This window comes from Zingiber officinale, chromosome 10B, assembly GCF_018446385.1.
Source record: "Zingiber officinale cultivar Zhangliang chromosome 10B, Zo_v1.1, whole genome shotgun sequence".
NCBI lineage: Eukaryota > Viridiplantae > Streptophyta > Magnoliopsida > Zingiberales > Zingiberaceae > Zingiber > Zingiber officinale.
The window spans coordinates 4816497-4841372 of NC_056005.1; the positions used below are offsets into that span (position 1 = coordinate 4816497).

At 39.6% G+C, this 24876-nt stretch overlaps 2 protein-coding genes across 11 annotated transcripts; both read right to left on the minus strand.

Moving 5' to 3' along the window:
* Positions 1–1316: 1316 nt before the first annotated feature.
* Positions 1317–13160, minus strand: LOC122028769. Of its 10 annotated transcripts, none has more exons than XM_042587654.1 (12): positions 13023–13146; positions 12870–12902; positions 11044–11184; positions 10385–10506; positions 5145–5253; positions 5004–5043; positions 4316–4405; positions 4124–4223; positions 3399–3529; positions 2629–2731; positions 1922–2328; positions 1317–1814 (listed from the first exon to the last, which is right to left on the minus strand). In XM_042587654.1, exons 3-12 carry the CDS (start codon positions 11180–11182, stop codon positions 1559–1561), a joined length of 1497 nt encoding a protein of 498 aa, XP_042443588.1. In that variant the 5' UTR covers positions 11183–11184; positions 12870–12902; positions 13023–13146; the 3' UTR covers positions 1317–1558. The 10 variants fall into 10 exon arrangements, with proteins under 10 accessions (XP_042443588.1, XP_042443585.1, XP_042443587.1 ...); XM_042587651.1 differs by having other exon boundaries at positions 11044–11297; XM_042587653.1 differs by lacking the exon at positions 12870–12902 and having other exon boundaries at positions 13023–13160.
* Positions 13161–13525: 365 nt separating this feature from the next.
* Positions 13526–15989, minus strand: LOC122029887 (protein STRICTOSIDINE SYNTHASE-LIKE 3-like). Its single transcript, XM_042589026.1, has 4 exons — positions 15539–15989; positions 15140–15415; positions 14305–14469; positions 13526–14220 (listed from the first exon to the last, which is right to left on the minus strand). The coding sequence occupies exons 1-4, from the start codon at positions 15868–15870 to the stop codon at positions 13827–13829; spliced, it is 1167 nt and encodes a 388-aa protein (XP_042444960.1). The 5' UTR covers positions 15871–15989; the 3' UTR covers positions 13526–13826.
* Between the last annotated feature and the right edge of the window lie 8887 nt (positions 15990–24876).

A 24876-nucleotide genomic window follows, 5' to 3' on the forward strand; every position in this document is an offset into this window, starting at 1 on the left:
CAACTTCGGCCTACATAACATGGAGCCAGGACAGTTTGATGTTGGCTGAGTGGCCATTCCGCTGGGCCCGAGCACAAGACCTACCGAACAGCCAAGGGCTGGCCGAGCGGCCATCCCGCTCGACCCACTAACAGACAAAAGGAAGATCAGCCAATATCCTCATAGGGACTCGCGCCACCGACAGACGACATGGTTGACGACATGGACATACAGAGGATCATACGACGGAAGCTTCTTCTGTTCTGTCAGAAATATGCTCGGGTCGTTAAGGTATGGTGTCAGGGACACTTTTCTGACACCTCTTTTTAGGGTATGTTTTGAGAAGTGTACATGCCTCGAGGAGCGTGCACGCGCTTCCCCGGAGCCCTATATAAAGGGCTCCAAGCTTCAACGAAGGTATACATAATCTCTACTGTAGCTACAGTTACTCTGTCATTTTGCTTTCTCGTTTCTTCTACATTGCCGGTGTTTGACTTGAGCGTCGGAGGTCCATCGTCGGAGAATCCCTCCCTGACTCGGCACTGGCGTTGTTGTGGTTGCAGGCTTCATTGACGAGGAGTCCACCAACGATCAACGGGAGCGTCACGTCCCAGCATCTATTGTCTCGACTCTCGGACAGGATCATTTTGTTTATCTTCAATTACACTTAGCATATTTGATGAATTAACTTTTTTTTTTTTTACAATGCCCTTAATAATTTAAAATTATCAAAATATTTAAATTTTAAATAGTCTTGTCGTTATAATGAATCAATGCAGTAACAAAGACTAATTGTAAGAATGGCAATTTTCAAAAATTATAAATAAATTTTATATTATTTTACATTGATATAAACTCACTTATAATACAATTTACATTGATTTACTTTACAAGAACCTAAGCATCACCACGAGTTAAAAGTTTATTACATCATCGTTCAGTAACGAAAAAAAGAATGGGAGTATTCAAAATTCAGAACATTTTGATAATTTTATCAGTTTGGTGCATTTGAAAAAGAAAGTAAAATGGAATATCTCCTTTTATTATGAATTATGACCGTCTGCTTGAAAACCCGCAAAAAATATTAATATCTTATAATAAAATTATTATTTTTATATTTAGACCTTATCTCAAATTATAAAATGATAAATAAAAGATAAAACTCAACTAAATAAAGGGAGTCTTCGTGTCCCATCAAATCGCTTAGTGAAATAATCCGCATTCGCTGCGTCTTTTGAATTTTTAACTGTGAAATAAAAGTTCACACAACCATTCATCGCGCTATGTTATTTTTCTAGACAACTTATTTAATTTGAGGAAAAACTGAACTCTACGCATATCAAAAACATAATTCATGATTTTCACAAGGCGAGTATAACCGCAGGTGAATCAAGCTCAAACGGCTCCTCAGTTGGCTGTCTTTTACATTTCGCACTTGAAAATGTCTTTTCTCCAGAAAAATGGCAAAGAAATTGTCTACTTCACATGTTTCTTAACCTCCCATGTATTGTTTGTATTCTTTGCGTCGGCGTGCCAGCAGCTCTACATAAGAGCTGCTGTTGAGGTACTTAATTATCCTCTAGAAAGACACACAACAAAGCCATTTCTTCCTTCCCTTGGCATGCTTCGAGTTGTCACTAGGCGGAACCTTGTTATGAAAACCGTTAGCTTTGAGGCTCCCTTCATCGCAGACTTTGTTCAGGCTCTCCATGAATGGGGGTTTTGTCACTGAAGGAGTACCTTCCCTAGGCTTGCCATCGGAAGAACTTGAATCAAGTGTCTCAGAGCTCAAAACATCAAGCTTATTTTCCTTTGAAGAACTCTCTCTAATGGGCCTGCAAAGTGATTAGATGAAAAATGCAATCACAAAGCGAAAACAGTAGGCCCCTGTGATAGACAGCAAGGACATTAATACAAAAAATTGTGTAATAACCATACTTACATGGAAGAAAATACTTCACTAGCCCGTGGGCCATTGATTTGGGGGTTGGATGGGCCACCTTTACGAAGTATTGCTATGGCATTGTCTAAGATGCCAAGAGCAGCTTCTACCTCCGGGCTTATATAAGAATTCTCTTGGACAAGATCTCCCTGGTCGGGAATCAATTTTGCAACATGGCTATCATTCACTTGATCTGAGTGTGTGGTTTGTTCTACACCTTCTTCAACGATTTCAGTGACAGATGTTTCATCTCTAACTGCTTGTATTTCAGTAGCATTTTGACCCATATGTTCCTCATCCAGACCCACTAAATATGCCTTGGTTTTATTTTCACGAATCCGAGCATAAATAGGTCCTTCTAGAGCTTTCTTGTAATCCTCATCACCTGTGGCCACTGTACTGACTGCCTGCAAAGGCATATGCTGTTGTTAGTTTGAAGCAAAATGAAATGTAATACCATTATAGTCAACGAGTGAATCAAACTTTTATTTTTCTTAAAGATTGAAAATTTAAACACCAGAATACGGGTGTATAGAAACAAAAGGCAAATATTCTGGCATGCCTATGTTCATTCTCGCTAAACTCCATCTCTCAATTATATTAAACCAAATGTACTACTACCCTTATCCTAAACGCATCACTAACTTCATACAACTGTTTACAGTAAATTACTTTGAGAAAAGAACCGCATGGTAGAGAAGTCATACCTTTTGGTATAGCTTATGCGCGCTACCTATTAGTTGCCTTGAAATGAAATTTATAAGTGACGGCGGTACAAAATCCAGCTTGATATCCATATTTGCTACTACCCTGAAAAAATATTTAAACTTGTGATTAGATGACCGTATCTTCAATTCACGTTGAAGTCAATTTTTTGACCAATAAGAACTGGTATTGCTGTGTAATTTGGCGTAGCTTATTTCTATTTATTTATATCCAATTCGATCAATTGAATATTGATTCAGATCTTTCCTAGTCAACTCTGTGCTATCCAAATGGATTCCAATGGCCACATGAGGAGAAGATTTCAAAGATAGTATTTTAACACATTAACTTCCTCTTGATATTTTTCCTAAAATATTTTTGTTTATATTTCAGATACTGATATTTTATATTACATGAACTGACCATATTTTGCCTGTTACCAGATATTATCCTAACAATATGAAAACCTTATCTTAGCTATACTTATTAGTTATGCACTCACTGATTCAAAGTGGAAAATCATTCATCAAGAATTCATAAAGTTGTGAACAATATCCAAAGAATCTTTCAAAAATTAGATTTTAGCTAAAAATTAAAATGCTAAAAATAATTCAAGAGAGAGTAGAAAAATTACCCTAGTTACTCCATATTATCTAGCAAGGAATCTAAAAACAGGGACTAGAAAAACAAAAATATTTAACAAAAGGATGGCAACATTCCTGACAACCATCTAGCACAGAATCCTGTGCTAAAAGACAGTTCTGCTACATACCTAAAATAACTTCTGCTGTGATCAATTTTTTGCAGCACAAAACCACCAACCAAATCTATTCTGATAGCTTCAGGAGCTTTGATCCTACTTAAATCTTCATTGCTTACTTCTATATGCTGAGTGTCTGAAATCTACAAGAAAACTCCCCATCAGTTATTTGTTATGTACATTCTCTATCCAATATCCATGAGAAATTATGAGATGAAACTTAAGCTGCTAGCAAAAGCTGGTTTCCAAAAAGATAAAAAAAAAAAACCATTAACTAAATAAAAAATAAGAAAATTTAAATAAATGATTGTGTTTTCCTCCATAAAAGTAGGTTTTCCAGTAAAATTAATTAGTATCTTTTTTATGTGTCTGCATAAGAGTTTGGTGAAAAATAATGAGAATTTTCATTATTATAACAACAAGAACAACCAAGTATATCCCAATAAGAATTTCCATTATTACATCACTATATTCCAGGAGATGAAATGCATTGTTGGATTGTAGCAATGTTTCCACTTAACAACCAAGCAACCAACTAAACTGGTTTCCAATTATCCGACCATCCTCCTCACTGTACCTTCCCACTCATTTTCCAGTAATTCCTCTGTGTAGTCTATTTTATTAATTGATGGCTAGGCACCCTATATTCCCATTTAATTAAAAAAAAGTCATGAACAATTAAAATTTCAAAAATTTCCCAAGATATACATGTATAAAAAGGTATGGTTTCCAATTACCGTGTTAGTAAGTACAAGAATGAGATCTTCTTTTAAGTACTCAATCTCAAAGTAATGCAGAAGAGCCTCTCTATCTGAAACTGGCCAAGGAACCTTCACCCTTTCTTCCAAACAATGACAATACAAAATTAACACAAGAATATACCAAAAGTAAAGACAGATATTGAGAATCACTAGTTGATAACAACTAACCTTACTAAAGAGATCTCTTCACCAACCCGAACTTTGTGCAAACATTCAGACATGATAATCTTAAAAGTTGGTATTTTATATTGAGGCCACCTGGAAAGAAATGGATTTAAGCAGTAAGTTGGATGATATTATAAGAATTCCAACAGTGGTGGGCGCAACAGTGGCAGATGCAAATGCAGGATTACGAGTTGAGGGGAAGAGATTATACTCTTTTTTAAGGGGTAATAATATTTAAAAAATTAACAAACTCTTATAAAACTTTATAGAATAGCAAAAATTTAGGGCTCCCTCGTGTCCGGTCCTGAATCCCAATTCAATGTACAACCTGCTCAACAGTGATGCTAGAATGTGAAGACACAAGTCAACATGATGAATTTAGTAGCACCATGACTTTCCACCATAAAGATCAAAGTAATGCAAGCCAACAATTAACACCACAAGGTTGTGAAAAGTCCTAGGCAGGTTTCACTTATAATGGCTACGGTCTCCAGGCTTCCCAACACAATAGTTGAGTTTCAGATTCGTCACCTTGCACATGACAGAGGGAGAAAAGGACTCACATGCTAAAGTTTAAATAATGAAAAGACAATAGCATTATATTCACAAGTAGAGAATTAAATCATGAAACATCAAGAATAGTAGAAAAAAAAGGCATTTAATAACTGAAAAATGTAACCCACAGACTTACCATTTTCTATACAGGTTTGTTTCCCACGAAACACATAAACCTGCATGAAATAAAACCATAAAAACTCTTGTGATAAATATACTTATCAGTGCAAGTATGCTGGGGACAAGCGTCTCCATGGTTCATAAATATTGGACTCACAGACATCAATAGGTCCATCTGCATATCCCTCGGCAAGTAAAGTATGGAATGGAGTACCATGGGGCCCTTCACGATACATCACACGGAGCTGATCAGTGTCTTGTTTTATCTGGAAAATTAGCACTGGAGGATGTTTATTATGAAAAGTATGAAATAAAACTACTTCTGATTGTGCTGAGGGTTCACGTAATAGGAATTGCAGATTTAAGTTATTTTCTACTATCAAGCCAAAATATATATTCAGAATAATCATCACTAGGATTAAACTTAGCATAGAAGAAATAAATTCATCAATCAAGTAAAGAGAGAAAAAAAACAGTGGTTCTTGTCAATATAAGAAGTGTTGTGGCAATAGATGCGCTAACCAAGTTGCTGCTTCTAAAATTTACACAAGCTAAACTTTAGGCACATCATACACTGTCTCATGTATCAAGTGGAATTGAAATACTTGCATACGTTCATTAGAATGTAATTTCATAATGCTTCTTCGCACTCAGATCTAGTTAGATGCAACCTATTGTTATGCATGGATTAGATTCACCAATATTCAGTATCAAACTCACTTAGCAAGGCAAAAAATACATTGATGCTAATGAAGCAATGTCTCTCTTGACTTAAGAGTCATTAGTTACTATGTTATCAGACTTGAGCAATAAAAATTAGAAAGGAAAGGGAAAGAGTGTTAGGGGCAACGGGCAAAAATTATTAGGGATTCTTAGGTAGCTCCATCTACATGTTAGTATATTTATTATTATAACTTTATATCTCCCACCCAATACTGTGTGATATCTAAATTAGACCTCCAAATTCATAACACTCACCCTTAACTTAGTTCAAATAAATTATGGAGATTCATCTTATCGTTGTAGAACCACTTAAGGATTAGGTTAGCAAATCATTGATGAAGCTAACAAATAAAGTGATGAATATTTGGCTCCACATTCTCTCAAGAAAAGACAATCAAACTGTGGTATTTAAAATTAGGTTCCTAGGTCCATAATAAAGAGTCGATATAAGGCAATTCCGTCAAGTAAAGAAGCTTCACATTCACAATAAAATAAATGAAATGAAAATAATTGCAGCCATGCCACATCCAGTTGGATGATGCAAATAAATAAATATATTGGTTAACAACTTCTAATTTTCTTAAATGAAGCACAAAGTTAAATAGGTTCAAGTTTATCATCCAATAAAGATAATGGAACTTGCAAGCAAAGGAAACAGATGCAATATTACTAGAAATGATGACATAGATTCACTGAATTAGAGGAAGAAATAGATCGTGATAAGAAGGAATTGTTCTTTTGAAATAATAATAATAAAAAAAAAGATGATGAGGTGAAGATTATGTTGGAACCCCAAGGTTGTTTTAATGTGATCAACAAGTCAAGTTAGGTCCTGCGTTGTTTTAACCTTGTGTCTAAGTGTGCAGGAGCTTAGGAGCACAGGTACTCGAGCGGAAGACGCAGCTAGCGAGAAGGACGGCACGCTGTGCGTCCGAGGGACGAGGTGCTGCGGAAGAGTACACCGGCGGACGAGAAGGAAGTGCGCGCGGTGGTTCCGAGGTACGAAAGCCGGAGCGGAAGATTGCTCGGGGAGCAAGAGACGCAGCTAGCGCGAAGGTCGGCACGGGGTGCGACCGAGGGACGAAGTCTGCGGATGAGTACGCTGGTGGACGAGAAGGGACACGCGGCAATTCTGAGGGACGAGAAGCCGGAGGGAAGCACGCTCGAGAAAACCGGAAGATGGGTTCGGGTGAGCCTTATTCCGGATGTCAGAGATCACCCAAGCAAGCGGAGCCGGAGCAGAAAGACCCGGACCAGAGGCGAGCTGAACCGGAGAAGAGAGCACGGACCAAAAGTCAACCCCAAAAAGTCAACAGGGTTGACTTTTGGCTCCGGGGCGCCCGGAACTGTCCGGGGCGCTCGGAACTGACTTTTTCCCAGGATCGAGCCTTGACTCGATCCAACCGTTGGGGGATAAATTTTATCCCTCCAGGACGCCCGGAACCCTTCCAGGCGCCCCGACCAAGGCTATAAATATAGCCTTGGTCCAGAAGCTTTTCAACAATCACGATCATTCTATTTCCAAACACTTGTATGCTTTAGTTGTAGTTAAGCTTCTGTTTTCTGTGCCTAAACGCTGTAAGAGGCTTCTCCGCCTGAAGGAGTTTTTGAGCTTATTCTTCCTTGGATTAACAACCACATCGGTTGTAACCAAGTAAACATCTGGTGCCTCGTCTTTTCTTTTATGCTTTTATTTATCTGCTTAATTCATTTTACAAGTGTTAGCTTAATCGTTCGAGGAAGGGTTGTCTGTTTTAAATTGACAGGTTATTTACCAACCCTTCTAGCCGGCCCAACGGTCCTACAAGTGGTATCAGAGTCGAGACGCCTCAGAAGGACTAACCGCCGTCTGAAGCAACAATGGCCGGAGCTAACGACTACCCACCAACATTCGAGGGGGAGCTTTCTTCATGGAAGCAACAAATGAAGGTATTTTTTAACTCTGATATTGGTATTTCTCTAATAATGAAAACAGGTTATGAAGCACCGAAAGACACGAACGGAGAGAAAATCGGCATACGCCTCTGGAACGAGAAGCAACGTGAAGAGTCCATGGCGAATGCTCGGGCAGAGTTTCACATTCTAAGCGCAATACCAACTAAAGATTTCGACAGAGTCGGAGAGTACAAAAGCGTGAAAGAACTTTGGGAAAAGTTCTTAATGCTCTACGAAGAACCGGTTGAAGTCGTCTCCTCAATAGACATCGAGCCGTCATCAGAAGAATCCGAGACGGAAGAAATTACCAAGACAACCCCAATAGCCGAAGTACATCCCGAGATCGATGAAAGGGGAGAATTTTCGGAAGAAATTAATTCAACAGGGGGAGAACCAACGGCCGACGAGGTAAGTAAGGTATGACCTCTACCCTCTGAACAACTAGTTCAATTAATCAAATTACCTGAAGATTTTTGGGAACCAAAATTTGAATTATCGAAAGAACTTTTCGGATAAGAAAATCTTCGGTCGAATAATTGTTGCAAATTACAAAATATTTTTACGAAAGAATTATGCAACTTAGAAATATTATCGAAAACTTTTTCCGGATCTAAAATTTTTTCCGAAGTACAAATTATCTCGTTGAAAGAGTTTTTCGAATCGCAAAATGATTTGACAAAAGAATCTTGCAAATTACGAAACATTTTTTTAAACAAAGTTTGCAAATTAGAGATATTATCGAAAGAGTTTTTCGGAGTAGTAAATCTATTATCCACAGATTGTTGTAAATTTATGTTGTCAAAATACTTTTGCAAATTACAAAATATTTTGTCGAACGAAGTTTGCAAATCAGAAGTATTGTCGAAAAACTTTATCAAGTTTATATTATCGAAATATCTTTGCAAATTAGAAATTCAAAATGACATGTTACAATTTGCACAAATTTCTACATGCTCAAAATTTCTTGCTTCAAAGTTAAGAAATTATGATAAATTAAAATGGAAATTTAAAATTTTCTGATAAAAGCATTAGAATATATAAATAAATAAATGCATAGAAAATTTCTTTTAATGTTATCAATTCTCTTAAAATTTTCTTGCATAAATTTTTCGGCTTAGAAAGTTTTTAATTATTGATGACGAATACTTGAATTTTTTTTTTTTTAAAAAAAAGTTATTTCTTGACTTAGAAATTTGTCTTGACTTAGAAATATTTCCCTGAAAATTATTGAAATATATTTTCAAATTTATTTTAATGTCAACCCTTAGATTTTGGTTGTTCCCCATTTTTATTGTGATCAAAGGGGGAGAAGGAAAGTATAAGTCTAGGGGGAGGTAGAAAATTGAAAATTAAAATTTGGAATGTTTGAAATTTAATTTTTTCTATCATGTTGCATGTTATTGCAATAAACTGTTTAATTTCATATCTATTGTTGACCCTACCTTAACTTGGGTTGATCACACCAAAAAGGGGGAGATTGTTGGAACCCCAAGGTTGTTTTGGTGTGATCAACAAGTCAAGTTAGGTCCTGCGTTGTTTTAACCTTGTGTCTAAGTGTGCAGGAGCTTAGGAGCACAGATACTCGAGCGGAAGACGCAGCTAGCGAGAAGGACGGCACGCTGTGCGTCCGAGGGACGAGGTGCTGCGGAAGAGTACACCGGCGGACGAGAAGGAAGTGCGCGCGGTGGTTCCGAGATACCAAAGCCGGAGCGGAAGATTGCTCGGGGAGCAAGAGACGCAGCTAGCGGGAAGGTCGGCACGGGGTGCGACCGAGGGACGAAGTCGATGAGTACGCTGGTGGACGAGAAGGGACACGCGGCAATTCTGAGGGACGAGAAGCCGGAAGGAAGCACGCTTGAGAAGACCGGAAGATGGGTTCGGGTGAGCCTTATTCTGGATGTCAGAGATCACCCAAGCAAGCGGAGCCGGAGCAGAAAGACCCGGACCAGAGACGAGCTGAACCGGAGAAGAGAGCACGGACCAAACGTCAACCCCAAAAAGTCAACAGGGTTGACTTTTGGCTCCGGGGCACCCGGAACTGTCCGGGGCGCCCGGAGCTATCCGGGGCGCCCGGAACTGTCCGGGGCGCCCGGAACTGACTTTTTCCCAGGATCGAGCCTTGACTCGATCCAACCGTTGGGGAATAAATTTTACCCCCCCAGGGCGCCCGGAACCCTTCCAGGCGCCCCGATCAAGGCTATAAATATAGCCTTGGTCCAGAAGCTTTTCAACAATCACGATCATTCTATTTCCAAACACTTGTATGCTTTAGTTGTAGTTAAGCTTCTGTTTTCTGTGCCTAAACGCTGTAAGAGGCTTCTCCGCCTGAAGGAGTTTTTGAGCTTATTCTTCCTTGGATTAACAACCACATCGGTTATAACCAAGTAAACATCTGGTGCCTCGTCTTTTCTTTTATGCTTTTATTTATCTGCTTAATTCATTTTACAAGTGTTAGCTTAATCGTTCGAGGAAGGGTTGCCTGTTTTAAATTGACAGGTTATTTACCAACCCTTCTAGCCGGCCCAACGATCCTACAGATTAAATGTATAGAACTATCATAACAATGGTTGGGGGAGCCATTGAATATAGAAAGCAACAACAAAGTTGGGAAACCGAATGAATAACTGAAAATTTGCAGGGCAATACAAAGCTGACAACGAACACTAAAAATGATGTACCTATTAGGAGTGCATATAAACCGGTTCAAGCATCTCAAGCGAATTCAGAGTATTAGTTTACCTTCCAATCAGCATGTTGCTCATGTGATTTATTCTGCTCATTTTCAGAAGCACTCCGAAGCATTTCAACAAAATTAGAGACTTCCTTTGTCCTCTTTCCTACAATTTCTTCAAAATCTGATGCTAAAGACAGATACAGAACCAGATAAATATAGTGCATATTATTGCAATTCCAAGAAGGTATAAGTCAAGACAAGTAGAGCAGCACATAAAGGACAATACAGGTTTTACTCTTTTTTGGGGGAAAAATGAGACCTATTATCTAACATCAAATTTCCGATGATAATCAACATTCCTATTTGTTATATCTTGAACTAATAACCTTACAATCTAAAGAAGACACTGAATTTGCATAGTCATTAACTTCAAATACAGAGGTGCACTTTTATATAAGATAAGATATATATTATATCCAACTTCTGCTATATCAAGTACCACATAGCATCTGCACACTCAAAAATTAAATAATAGGAATTTATGAATTTGTTCAGAATATTATAAAAGATCCATACACCAACTAGGAAAAGTTTTGTCCAACTTGTAATAATCAAAGAACATCCATGAGCAACCAAACCAATATTCTATCACACAAGTAGAGACCATGAATTAATCAAATAATGAAAAGAGACCATCTGCAGATGCATCAGATGCTTAATCAACCTTTGACATGAGATAAAGACGAGCAACGAAGTTGATTCTCGACCAGTAACTTGACAGACTCTTCATTTGCAAGATCAGGCAATGCAAGAGTTTTGTCCAGCCTCTCTCTTAGTTCCAGAATCTTCCTTTTCTTCTCCATCTCTGTGGTATAACAGACATTAAATATCTTCTTTTTTCAGGGAAGGATAAGACTCTCGCCTTGAAAGTATTTCCCTTTAATGTAGAATAACTATTGAGATGAAAAAGTATGCTCCCTGGAAAGCAGAATAAAGATAATATGTAAAGAAAAGCATAGTGGCAATGATTTCTGAGAAACAAAAAAAAGTTAAGTCACTTGTTTCCTGGAAATAGCAACTTGCTAAAAGTCACACATATCGTGTGCCTTAGTCTCCTCAAAGTTACAAGATAAATCATGTCACTCATGCTAGATTAATCCGTCACTTGATGAAGTACATGACTTTTCTCACCTGAGAGGTTGACACTACACAAAAGAATAGTTCATTGCTTAATAGTAGATGTGTGGCTAAACTAGATGACCCAAAATGGTAGTAGATAAATGATAGAGGAGAGAATGGTAAAATCAACCGAAAAACTATCACATGATTATAAGATATGAAATCACCAAACGGTCCTCAACATTTATGTAAGCTAAATTTCTAGAAGCATAACAAACATCAACAATCTGCCAAGGTGAGCTAGTATTCTCACAATTTAAATATGAATAGCATTAGAGGTAAACATTTTGGTGCCTAGGTAGAACAATTATCAGAGAAAATTAACCTTTCTGAATTTACTTTATCCAGCTGAAGAACAGCCCAATAGCATTGACACTTTACAGATTTCTTAAAGCTGGCGTTTACTAAAACAAGAAATTGTGGGGAGATGTTGAATTATTTTTCCTGCGGCAAACTTGAGCAGGGAAGAAGCATAAGGTTTTTGTAATGCAAAAGTTTGGAGTCGAATAGGCTCCTTCAGCAAACAAGAGAATAAATGGGACTTTCGAAGATGCTTCAAATGACAAATAGATCTCAATAAATTTACATATGCAAATATGAGGTATGCAATTCATCAAGAGGAAGCTTATGCACAATCTCAATCTGACTCTAATTAAAAATGAGACTCAATCAACAGGAAACATCGAGCGTTTGGGAGACCCAATTCTAATTTTTGAACTTGTTTTATGTATATTATAGAATCATGATACCAGTCAACTACCCTACCCAAACAACAAATCTTGAAATTGTTTTACAGCATCACCAGCATAAGCTCTCTTTGCAGGCGATCAATCTTTGCTCATTCACAAAAGAAAAGATGAGATCCTTACTTTGATTGTAGCATCAAATTGAACATGTACTACTAAAAATATTCATTTTGTAAGCATACAGAAAACATCAAGAATAATCATAACAAGCACACCGGGTTTATGAATCAGCGAGCAGTACTTTTCAACTAAACTAGTATTCAAAGAAAATTCAAAACAAATCCGTACAACACGCAGATTTCAAAAGTCAAGCTAAGAGAAAAGTTCCGACCAAAACAGTGAGATGAACAAATATACGATCAAATTTTACTCCTTTGTCATACGAAATAGAGCATGCAGCGATAAGAATAAGAACTCGTTCGACATTTCACATAAAACCCCAAATCAATCAAATCTTTTACGTAGGATAAGTTACTTCCCACCTGCAAATCAATTTCCTCTAATCACAATTTGCAAGACTACAGACCTGGACCCTAATCCATGGAAAGAATAAATCCTGGAAAGCGATGGGGAGCCATCCCACTTCCAGACAATTGAAAAGTGAAGGTACCGAATTCGCACGCACCAAAATATTACGTAGATTCCGATGCTCCGATCCCTTGAGAGATAAGCAATCAAGAGTTCGATGAAATTGAAAGGGCCAAGGCAGCGACCCAGGATTGGGTCATCAAACTACGGTAGTAACGAAGACGAAAGGACCAACGAGTGGCTCAACTACCTGCAATCCTGCATAGACGACTATTGCGAAGCAGGTGCGGGATCGCAGAAAGGAGAAGGATTCATGGCCCCAAAAGTCGACGGAGGGAGAGGACGAAATTTGTTTGGCTGCTTGGCTTCCACAGAGAACCACAGTCAAAACACGTCTTTAAACAGTTGGCTTGCTGAGCTGCTGTTCAAGGGTGTTAATGTAATTTCAAAAAGATGTGTAATAAGTCCACCATCAGTGTCCCTGTTACATGGACTGGACCAGACTACTATTCTCCACGAATTTTAGACCGAACAGGACTGTCGGTTCATGCTTTATTTTTTGGCCCTTATGTTTTAATTGTTTGCAGTTGGTTGTTCAACAAACTCTAAGGCCACATTTAATGAGCTATGCCCAATATTTAAGATTTTGACCTAATGAATTAAATTAAGAACAATGGAGATCAATATATGTGATGCAATGAACTCAGGTTCTTAGCGACCCGCTGATTATCAATGAACAGGCAGAAAGCAGCATCAACAGAAAGCAAGCAAAATGCTATTAACTCAACGAATCTAGCACCATGGAAACAAGTTACAAGCATAGCTAGCTCCAAGATAGGGGCCATTATGTTTTTTACCAATCATGGGATAAATTAAAGTTTATTATCCGTACCCAAGCAACAGCAAGCAACTAACACTCTCTCTGTTTGACTGATTACTTGTACAATTAAAATAACTTGAACAGCTGACAAACCATCAAGCATCTTAGCACCAACACCCTTGACATTTATTGTGTAGCTTTGAACCAGTGCATCGTGCTACGCCTGGAAGATGATCAGTAGACAGCAATGAAAGGCATCAGGACGGATCCCAACCAAAGCTTGCCATCCTTCTCTTCCACCTCACTGATTGCTTTAACTGTTTTTCCTTCCCTGTCCTCCAAAGTCTCAATTATCTCCCCATTTGGACTGTATTTAACGACCACCCCGTGGAGTTTGCCTCCAATCAGTAAAAGGTAGGTATATTTTATCGAAATAGGAAGCTTGAGTAGAAGTTTCCTCAGGTACCGGTGCTTGCTGAGGAAATCTATATACTTATTATGATGGCAATGAATTGCTACCCAGAAATCACCATTTTCATTAGTTCTCACATTATCTGCATATCCAGGAAGGATAGCAAAAACTTCTGAGGTCCCTGCCTTTTCTCCCTTCAGCCAGTACTTGGTCAACCTACATTTGCATATGCATTTTTTTTTTTTCTATTTTCTTAATTTATGCAGTTGGATAAGTAGAATGAGATAGTCAGAGACCAACCTGAGACGTGCTTCAGAGAACAGCAGGAATGATTCATCCTTGCTTAGAGTCACACCATTGGGAAATTGAAGGTCGCGAAGAAGGACAGTTGTCACTTTTGTAGTTGGGTTGTATTTTAAAAGCCTCCCAGAAGATTCTCCGGTAAATATTAATTGCAAGAAATTCCTGGAAACAAACATGTGATTTGGACTTTTCCTACGAGTTCACAGCTCATAAACAATAGGCAAGTTAAATATGGATGTCCAGCAGAATTTATTAGATCCTCGTGAAAACATGTGCCAACAGTCATACATGGAAGATCTGAATAGCAATTCAAGATTTTTGCCGTGGATTCTGATACTGCTGGGTTATTTTATTTTTTTATCTACTATACCCATAGGAAATGGTAATTCAGCAATGCAGCAGGTCCAAAAAACTTTGTTTACATTCCTAGAGTCGATGGAGGATTGGTAACGACGCAAAGAGCCATTGGAATTGAGAAATGCAAGATTAAAAAATAATGGTCAAATCTAAATGCAAAAAATAATGACAAAACAACAAAAGAAAATGAAGCAAGCATTTAAAACTGCCAAAGCCTGAAGATCAAGAACCAATGGAAAGGCCAGGTCCTATAGATCTCTGTTTGATACTTATGATTACAGGTATGAGTTGTCGAGAACACAAACAGATTTTTTTTTTTTTATGAACTCGATAATATTTTATTCTTTTCAACTTTTCGAAACGAATTATCTGTAAACAAAAACTACAGTAGTTCGATGGGTAATGACGCAAGCCGATAATATAACGTCTATGAATACAAACAAATTCTTAGAATTTTGAGAAAGGAAAGAAATACCTTCTCTGGTAGTACGCGCTACTGTCTGTGAAGTAAACAGTGCCTTCGTCGTCTATAGCCAAGTCATTTGTGAACCCCAATGGAACCCCTTCAGCTTCCGCTGTTAGTGTTGCAGCAATGCCACCTTGTGGGCCTACTTTGAGCAAGCCAAAGTAAGCATCAGCAATATACAAATCTCCTGTTTTCTTATCAAATCTAAGACCCAACGGTCGTCCACAGATATGTTCAATCTTTATGTGACTAAAAGGGTTTGGGTCCGGGCTGCATATTTCTGTCCTGCAAAGGAAAACAAAAATCCAAATTTAACCAAAAATATTGCAAGGCCACATTTTGCGTTTTGCTTGGTTGATTAATGGAGCCGATGGAGAGAAATTGAGCAAGATCACGGAACCTTCTTACCTATTGAGCGAAGTGTAGGCGAAATCGGACCAGGACTCGCCGTTCCAGAATACCACCCGGCCGTCGTCGACGCCGGTGTATGGCCCGCGGCCCTGCGGGTCGAAAGCGATGCTCTCCGGTCCCTTCACCTGGTTGAGGAACCTGACCTCCGCTCCCCGGAGCCGGTCGCCCTCGTCCCGCACATGGGGGACCTCGGACCACGGCGGCAGTTCGTAGGGGTACGTCTCGAAGCCGGGGAAATTCGCCATGGGGCTTCGGCCCAACGGGTCCAGCCCGCAGTAGAGCGCTGCGGCTAGGACTATTCCGGCGAGAAACACAGCCGGAGTCACCATTAACGGAGCTTCCTCTGACCACGGCGCTCTCTTTGTTTACTGGGTGGTAAGTGGAGAACGAGGGGACTCTCCGCGAGTTTTGAAGCAAGTCCTTCAATAATGAGCTGCTGACTTTAATGCCCGGCTGTTTACTCCCGTGCTGTAGCACCACCAAAAAGGAATTAATTACACAAGTATCTATCGGATAGAATCCCACTTTACTGGATTTGAAAATCATCCATCCAGTTTCCCCTCTTACAGTAAGTTCCCAACGAACTGAAATAATCAACAGAAAGCCTCGCAGCTCCTCCAACTGCAGGAACCAGCCCCCAGGACAAAATCACAGCCGCAGAGGCTGCGAGCTCGCGGTCGGCCAGGTCATGCAAGCTACGAGCTCACAACGACTCTGAGGCTGCAATTCGCAGCTGGCAAAGCCGCAATTCTCAACCGCCGCAGCTGTGAGCTCGTCTACTGTGTTTTCCTTGTCCTTTGTGATTTTTTTTTTTCCAATGATTTCTTCCACGTTCCGTGCTTGAGGCTTTGATATCATCGAAAACAGTTTAATTAATTACAATGAATCCAATATTGTCAGGAACTGGATCAAGATCTGATGGAGGATGACTATGATTGACAATTCTTTAATAATAAACGGATTCTCAAATGACTCAACCCAGCTTAATCGATTAGGCCTTGTTCAAACCAAATACAAGGAACGGTAAAATCATCAATCAATAAATAGACAACATTTTCTAGAGATCATCCATGAAAAAGATGAGAAGACCATAAAAACACTTCAATATAGAGTTAGAATGACACTGAGAAGGATTCCATTATATCATTCCAACGCTCAAGTTAGGATTTATTTAAAATATCAAACTAGACGAGAAAAAAGAAGAAAGAAATTCCTAAAGCCGAAGATAGTCCTCTTACACTTACCTTCTCTATGTATAGCGGTCGGAAGAGTATCTCTACGTCAGACGATGCATTCTCCTTCATCATCTTCATATGAGCTAATGAAGGGATCATATCTGATAGTTGTTAATTGTCTCTCTATCCACCAAACGCCTCATGTTTGAAGAAGTGCAAGTGCATCCAGGAGACCATATCTGACAACCACTTGACCACCTCTCTATTCATCCGGTGCCACATGTTCCGGAATATTCACCATCGTTATCCACATCTCTTGAGGAAAATGGCCTCATCAATGAGATAGTTACATTGTCTCCTTATCCACACGCCCCTCACGTATTTTTAGTTGGCCAACCTAGGGTGTGGGCTTGATCTGAGGATGAGTAAATGAAGTTGATGTTGAGTGGTCTTGAAGATAGACGAAATTGAGTTCAAAGCAGGGAGGATATCTAGATATGAGGCTGAGACTGAGACAATGTTGGCAACTAAAGTCGAGTCAGAGGCAATGTCAACGACTGAGGCATAGAGGATGTCGAGATCTAAGGCTAAGATAAGGAGGATGTCAACGATTGAGGTTGAGACATGAGCAATATCGATGACTGAGACTTAGGCATGGAGGTTGTCGGGATCTAAGGTTGAGACAGGGAGGATGTCAGCGATTGAGGCTGAGACCAAAGCGATGTCGGTGATTGAGATTAAGGCGTAGAGGATGTCGGGATTTGGGGTTGAGACATGAACGATGTCGACAATTGAAATCGAGGTGTAATAACTGACTTATCCTTAGTCAAACTCAAATCTTTAGGATGAGTGTATTAAGCAGGTTTGATTAAGCTCGAGTTCTTTCTAGGTTAAGTTTGACATCTTTGTGACTAATGTCTACTCCACTTTAATTTTGACTAACAGTTTAACACGCCTTTTGACAACATAAGATATTGGGGCTGCAGGATTCTGCCACCTTCAAATGTTTTACTTGATTTAGAGTCTTCGACGACTCCTATTCCAAGACCCAGACCCTTTAGATCTTTTCGACGAATAATCCACTAATATTAATCGAATAATTACAAAGACATAGAACGTTAAAATGCAAATAATTTAAATATAAGTATATCGATGACTTTGTGTTGAAGCTCGAGCGTAGTTGTTGAAGGAGTGTTTCAATGTCGTAGAGTAGGTTTCGAAGCAGCATGTGAGTATGAAAGTTGTAACGAATGATGTTCTGATACTGCTAGTTGAAACTTCTTTTATAGGCCTTTCCATGTGCCTGGACCATCTCGGGCGCCTCCACTAGAGCTTATTCGATCCTGCTTCGACGCTGAGTTATCCAACTTCGGGCACCTAGACCACCCTCAGGCGCCTGAATCACTGACATGGATGCACCTCAGCGAAGCTTTATCCATCTTGCCTCTATTCACCCCCGAGCGCATGGACCGCCCTCGAACTTCTGTACTCTGACGTGTGCAAACCAATTGGAGTGGTTCAACTCAACTGCATGTGTAGCTAGATTCGACCCAATCCAAGTGCTTGGACCTACTCAGGGCACCCAGGCCTTCGGGCACCTGGACCCTTCCAAGGCACCTAAAAGTCCTTTTTCCAACTAACTTGCACCTTCGATTTCCTACACAACAGAATTAATATAACAAGCATAATATGAATTCAAATTATTAATTAGATCCTATCTTACCAAAATATAGTTTTGATCTCAACTTAGATCCTGTCCTACAACCACACTAGGGCTCGTCTTCACTGGATCTCTCTTCTTTAGTACTTACCTCACTTACCAATAGCAGACTTACCCAACTCTTGCCCCACCAAGTCTTTCTACCAGATGCCCCATCTGGACCTCAGTTAGTTGTCAGATCTTGCAGATCCAACTAAACTTCTTGTCAAATATCAACCTATCTGGATTCCCTACTAGTTATCAAGTCTTCTAGATCTAATTGGACTTCATCTTGATATCAGTTCACATCAAATCTTTTAGTCCTGCACACTTGATAAATAGGTTAGAACACACACCATCTAACTTTAAGTTTTTTGTCATACATCAAAACCTGAATTTAATTATTAGTACAAGCTGCACCAATAAATTTATGTTGTGACAATGACGATTTAGCTAAGTGATCTGACGGTTGTGACTAGATCTCGTCGCTCTTTTCTGTAGGATCGTAAAGCGCTAGAGGGGGTGAATAGTGCGAGCCGATTTTTAACTTTTTCATAAAATGAGAGAATGCAGCGAAAAGTAGAAAGAGAAAACCAAACACTTACATAAGTTGATTTACTTGGTTCGGAGCCTTCAACGACTCCTACTCCAAGGCCCGCACTCAGTGAGTATTTTCGTTGGATAATCACTATAAGCTTGAATAATTATAACTTAAGTACAAAATAAATAAATAAAATATACAGACGACAAGTAAAGTAATAGATTGAGTGTTGGTTGTCAGAGCAGCTTTTCGATATTGTGGAGAGCTTCTCGAAGTAATGTGTGAGTATAAAAGTTGAAACAATTGTTGTACTGAGGCTGTTGGTCGAAGTTTCTTTTATAGGTCTTTCTGAGCGCTTGGACCACCCCGAGTGCCTGAACTAAAGTCTTTTCGATCATGCTTCATCGCTGGACTAACCACCTCTAGGTGCCTAAACTACCTCTGGACACTTGGAGTGCTAACATGGTTGCACATCGACGAAGCTTTATTTACAAAAGTTGATCCAACTTCAGGTGTCTGGATCAGTTTGGGCGCCTAAACCCTAACGTGTGTCGGCCAACTAGGGTGTGTCAACTCAGTTGCTCGCGTGGCTAGGTTCAACCCTATCAGGTGCCTAGACCCACTCAGGACGCCTGGACCCTTTCAGGGCACCTGGACCCCCTTTTTCCACCTACTTTCATCTTTGATTTCCTGCACCACTAAGTTTGCAAAGCAGATAATAATATATAAAATAATTATTTTGATAATCTCGAGACTGTCGGTCTTGACTTTGTATTCGTTAAAACCCTAGATTGGACTGACTCTCTCCACCAGTTGCTTATTTCACTTACCATTATAGACTTACTTGACTCTTGACCCACCAAGTCTTCCTCCCATATGCCCCATTTGGACTTCAGTAAGTCGTCTGATCCTCCTTGAGCCGCTAGACTTCCTGTCAGCTGTCTAGTCCTCTCTGACTCAGTTGGACTTCTTGCCAATTGTCTGGTCCTCCCTAACCCGACTAGACTTCAGCTTAGTGTCTAATCCCTATCAATGTGTTTATCCTACACACTTGGTAAATGAATTAAAAAAATACAACATCTAACTTTAAATCATTTATCATTTATTAAAACTTAAGTTTGATTATCAATACTAATTGCACCAACATTTTCTTATCATTTAAAGGCTCGATGGGCCAATATCATCGCGAAGGTATATTAGGTCATCAAAAAGCAAAGCCACTTTCATTCACCTTTATTTGCGTCATTGTCTGTCTTCCTGCAACCACCATGACTCAATAAGTTTGTCATTGTTTCTTTTCTTATCGTCAATCCTTTCGCTCCCCCTTGAGCTAGAGACCACCTAGGTTAAGTTGATTGACTATCAAGCAAGTGAAGAAAGTCGTTGGGAGGACTAGAAGAAAGCTTTTCTGGCCTCTGAGGCATTTTACAACCTGCTTGGGCAAAGGACTAGCAAAATACTCCACCACATAATTGAAGGCGTTATTCACCAATTTCTTAGTCAAAGTTTATCCCAGAGGGGGAGAGATCTGTCGTTCTTAAACTTAAAGAAAGTATGGGATGACCTGCCCAACTTCAACAAGGCTGGCTAATCATACTTCCCACTTCTGACGCGCACTCCCACTTCAATTTTCTTTTTTTTTTTTTTTTTTTTTTGCAATTATCCTTATGTCACATCCTTTTGTATGAAATTTAAAAGAACCTTTATTATGAATAGACTTCCCTTTTTAAAACTTGTGTTGCTTGTATGTGTTGAATGTATATCTCTGTTGCATTTTTGAGTGATGAACAAATAAGGTCATAACTAATGTGATGATCCTGAAAGAGTTTAAGTAAAAAAAATGGTTGAGAGCTTGGCTCAGTAGCATAATGCCCTCTTTTTGACATGCTTGCATCAAAGAATATTGAATAATGAGTGATCTGACTGAAGATTGTTGATAAAGAAGCGCCTAGCCTATCATGCGATGAAGTCCCTGACTTGGGATTATGAGTCTCCACTTGTGGTAGTGCTAAGTCACTAACCTGAGCTAAAAATCTGTATCTATCATAAAGCTAAGTCGCTAGGGTGGGACTATGAGTTCCGGACTTGTTGTAAGGCTGAGTCGCTAATACATGACTAGGAGTTCCGAGCTTATGATAAGATGTGTGCAAGAAGAGATAGGCATGCGAAAGACTGTGATTTTATTTGATAGAGAGTGAGTATTTACAAGGATGAAGGGAAAAAAAGCACAAAACAGTGGTTCTTGAGATTAGACACGATAAGACCTTAGATGTGTTGTATTCCAAAACCGCTTAAGTTCTTTTTCTTGGGGGTCGTCTAAGTAATTAGACCCACAATCGAGTAAGTGAGTGACTCGGTACAGTCTGTCCCAACGTGACTCCCTTCTTGCTAACGTCTCCCATAGGCTTTACCTTCTTCCAGGCGAAATCTCCGACTTTGCAGGAGCGAGGAATGACACGTTTGTTGTAGGCATATCTCATGTGTTGTCTGTAGGCCTTGAGCTGTGTCTTCGCTCTCTCCTAGGTCTCCGTGATGAGGTCTAGTTCGAGAAGCCTTTTCTCTAAGTTCTCCTCAACATCTCTGTATGCGTTGATCTGGGTTGACTCAAGGCCAACCTTAATCGAGATCACTGTTTCTCCACCATAGACTAAGTGGAATGAAATCATCCCTATGCTTTCACATGGAGTTATTCGATAAACCCAGAGAATATTGAGGTGTTTCTCCACCTAGCTACCCTTGACATGATCAAGCTTGATCTTCAATCCTTAGACGAGTTCTCAATTGACAACCTCTATTTGACCGTTGCTTTGGGAATAATAAACTAAGGTAAAGGTCTAATGAGTGTCAAAACTTTGGTACCATTTTTTCAGCTTATGACCTTAGATTTATCGGTTATTGTCTAATACCAGCTTGCAAGGGAGGTCATATTGGCATATTATATTTTCTCATAGAAACATAAGATAACCTCCTCTGTAATCCAAGCCAGTGGCGTGACTTCCACCCACTTTGAGAAGTAATCTATAGTAATTAGGAAGAACTTCTTCTAGTTAGGCCCCGTTAGAAAGGGACCTATGATGTCCATTTCCTACTAGTCAAAGGGGCAAGATATAGTGGAGGTCTTCAACGGTTTGTGGGGCAATGAGGTAAACGCTGATGCTTATAGCAGTTGAGATAAGTGTCGACCATCTAAGCCATGTCTGCCTGTAAAGTAGGCCAAAAGTAGTCGGCTAGGAGAACCTTTAGTGTCAAGGTTCATCCTCTAATATGGTTTCCACAAGAACCTTCATATATTTTCCACATGGCGTACTGGACATCTTCGGAACTTAGACACTTAAGAGGAGGTGAAAAAAAGCACACTTGTATAAGGTGCCTCCCACCACGGTGAAATGCATAGCCGACCTCTTTAGTGTATGAGCTTGCTCAGAATTATCGGGCAGACTACCTTGCTTCAAGAAAGAGATAAGAGGCCCTCCAATTGGCCTGATCACTCGGATGAGACATGTGATTAATGTGAGCGATAATCTAATCTTGGGCTATAGGTTCTTCACCATCTGAACTTGCTTGTCTTCCTTTTAGTTCTCTATCTAAGGCACCTTTGTTAGGATGACTTCCTGAAAGTTAACTTTTAGCTTCTTGAAAGCTTCAGTGTAGTGTTGAAATCTAGCATTGTGAATTTTAAAGGTGTCTTCGAGCTGTTGAGTCACTACTTCGAGTCCGAGTGGACACTGACTTGAGCTGCTCCACTCCCACATTTCTAACTGCTTGAAGGCTGGCAAGCAAAGTCTCATAGTCAGCGTTATTATTTGAGACTCGAAAGTGGAGTTTTATAACCACTTGCAAAGTATCTTTACGGGGAGAGCACAATAATACTCTAACTCCGCTTCCTTTCTTAGTGGTCGATCAGTCCACAAAATCTTTCAAGTCGCTTACGACTGTGAACTGGACGTTTCAATCAAGAAGTCGGCTAAAGCTTGGGCCTTGATAGCCATCCTTTGTTGGTACTGGATGTCATTCTTGTCGAGTTCAGTGGTCCACTTGTTCAAACATCCGAAAGCTTCTGGATTAGTTATTAGTGAGCATTGTGACCAGATGCAAGAAAAAGTAAGGTCGAAGCTAGCGTGTGATCAGGACTAGCGACAAAGCAAGTTTCTCTAGCGTAGTGTAGAGTTATGGATGATGTAGTGCATGTTAAAACACGTTTCAAAAACATAAGTAATGGAATAAAAAAATATAATAATTTTTAATTATTACATCACTCACATCATATGCATGCATGAATACAACACGGTCAAACATGATCGCATAATAAAAATTTAACGAAAAGTAAATTACTCTAAGTATACCTGACTATTCGTGATCGAACTTGTAGATAGCGTTTGCTAGCCTTGCACACGAGTCTCGCCTCTATTTAGATCCACGTCGAGCAATCTTCAAGATGATTTCGGAAGTCACGAGTTTTGTCTTCGCGAGTGGTACTAGCCACGGGTGCGAAAACAACTTATCCAGTCCAGCGACACCAAAGAGGCAGCAACCCTTGGCTGCCGTTTGGTACCGGAAAGGGTGCTGCCGGCGGCTGTGTCCGGTGGCAGAGAGCTCTGGAGGGCTCCAGAGGCCGGAGGGACGCCGGAGGCGGCAACACTGCTGATGCACAGGGTTGAATAGCGGCGCAGGGAGGGCTCTCCTTCTTGTGCTTTCTGTCCGGCACTGCTGGAGGCTACTGCTGGTGGCTGTGGCCGGTGGCAGGGCCTTGAGCCGGTGGACGGCAGGCTCCGCGGCGTTGGGCGGCGGCGGCGTGCGCGAGCAGAGAAGGCGTCGTTCCCCTCTCTCGCCTTCTCCAGTTCCGTCCGGACCTCTCCGATGCAAAGGTAGGACGACCGGAGGGCGATCGGCGAAGCAAGAGGCAGCCGCCTCTTGTGGTCCGCAGCAGGAAACGAAAAGCCAAACGCGGCCAGCGGTGGAGGAAAGAAAAGATTAGGGATTCTCGGTGTTCATTAACTTCTTAAAAAGGAGAATACGAAAACAGATTTTTTAAAAAGCAAAGGAAAAAAAATTAATTTAATTCCAAATTAAATTTATTTTCTTATTCCATCGGTATCTTATATGAATTTTCTATCCGATTTGGATAAAATTCAAACTCATATATATTACTCGGTAATTCATACCATTACTTTTCTTTTTAAGTTTAGTTTGAAATCAAATCATTTGATTCAATAACTAAATCGTTTGGTTCAATAATCAAATGTCTTTTAATTAAAATTAAATCAATTTAATTTATAATTAAATTAAAAAGTATTCAATTTATCTTCAAAAAAAATAATATTGTTCATCCGCGTTTCCATTTCAATAAAAATATCTTCTATATTTTTCCATCGTCTGGTCCAACCAGATTCAATCTCTCTTGATCTGAGAATTTAATTCTCAAACTTGCTTTAAGTCCTTTAGATAAATTCGTAGTGCGTGTGACTTAATAAGTTCTCGTTTATGTTGGTCATCCATAATTAATTATCAATTATGGATCGATCATAAGTGGTATCTAGTAATATATCATGATTCTCAATTGACCATAAAATCAAACAGTTGATTCTAGAACTACTTCTGAACCTTTTAGTAGCTACAGTTAATTGTACCTCATTCCTTTCACTCGTCTTATACCCACTTGGTTCAGGACATAGTCTATGTGTCAGTCCCCACTAAGCTGACTACGTCACATTTAGCGCAAGTAATACTTTCTTGTCTTACGGATTCAAATTACTCATACATGTGTCCAAGAGTTTCGTACTTTTGACATGTGATGTTTTGGCCAAAAACTTTTAGTAACAATCTTGAGAAGTGGTCATAGGATATACATCTCTTCAAAAGGAGCAATGAATCTTTTGTGGGTCATCTAAAAACTTTCGAGCACTTCAACTTATACCCAACC

Excerpts from the sequence above, each read along its gene's own strand:
- LOC122028769 (XM_042587653.1), bottom strand. The coding sequence starts at position 11,182 with ATGGAGAAGAAAAGGAAGATTCTGGAACTAAGAGAGAGGCTGGACAAA. Across the intron at positions 4,406-5,003 it reads ACAAACCTGTATAGAAAATG|GTGGCCTCAATATAAAATAC; the intron begins GTAAGTCTGTGG and ends ATTTCTTTCCAG. Across the intron at positions 4,224-4,315 it reads GAAGAGATCTCTTTAGTAAG|GGTGAAGGTTCCTTGGCCAG; the intron begins GTTAGTTGTTAT and ends TTTGGAAGAAAG.
- LOC122029887 (XM_042589026.1), bottom strand. The coding sequence starts at position 15,870 with ATGGTGACTCCGGCTGTGTTTCTCGCCGGAATAGTCCTAGCCGCAGCG. Across the intron at positions 15,416-15,538 it reads GCCTACACTTCGCTCAATAG|GACAGAAATATGCAGCCCGG; the intron begins GTAAGAAGGTTC and ends TTTCCTTTGCAG. Across the intron at positions 14,221-14,304 it reads TTCTCTGAAGCACGTCTCAG|GTTGACCAAGTACTGGCTGA; the intron begins GTTGGTCTCTGA and ends ATGCAAATGTAG.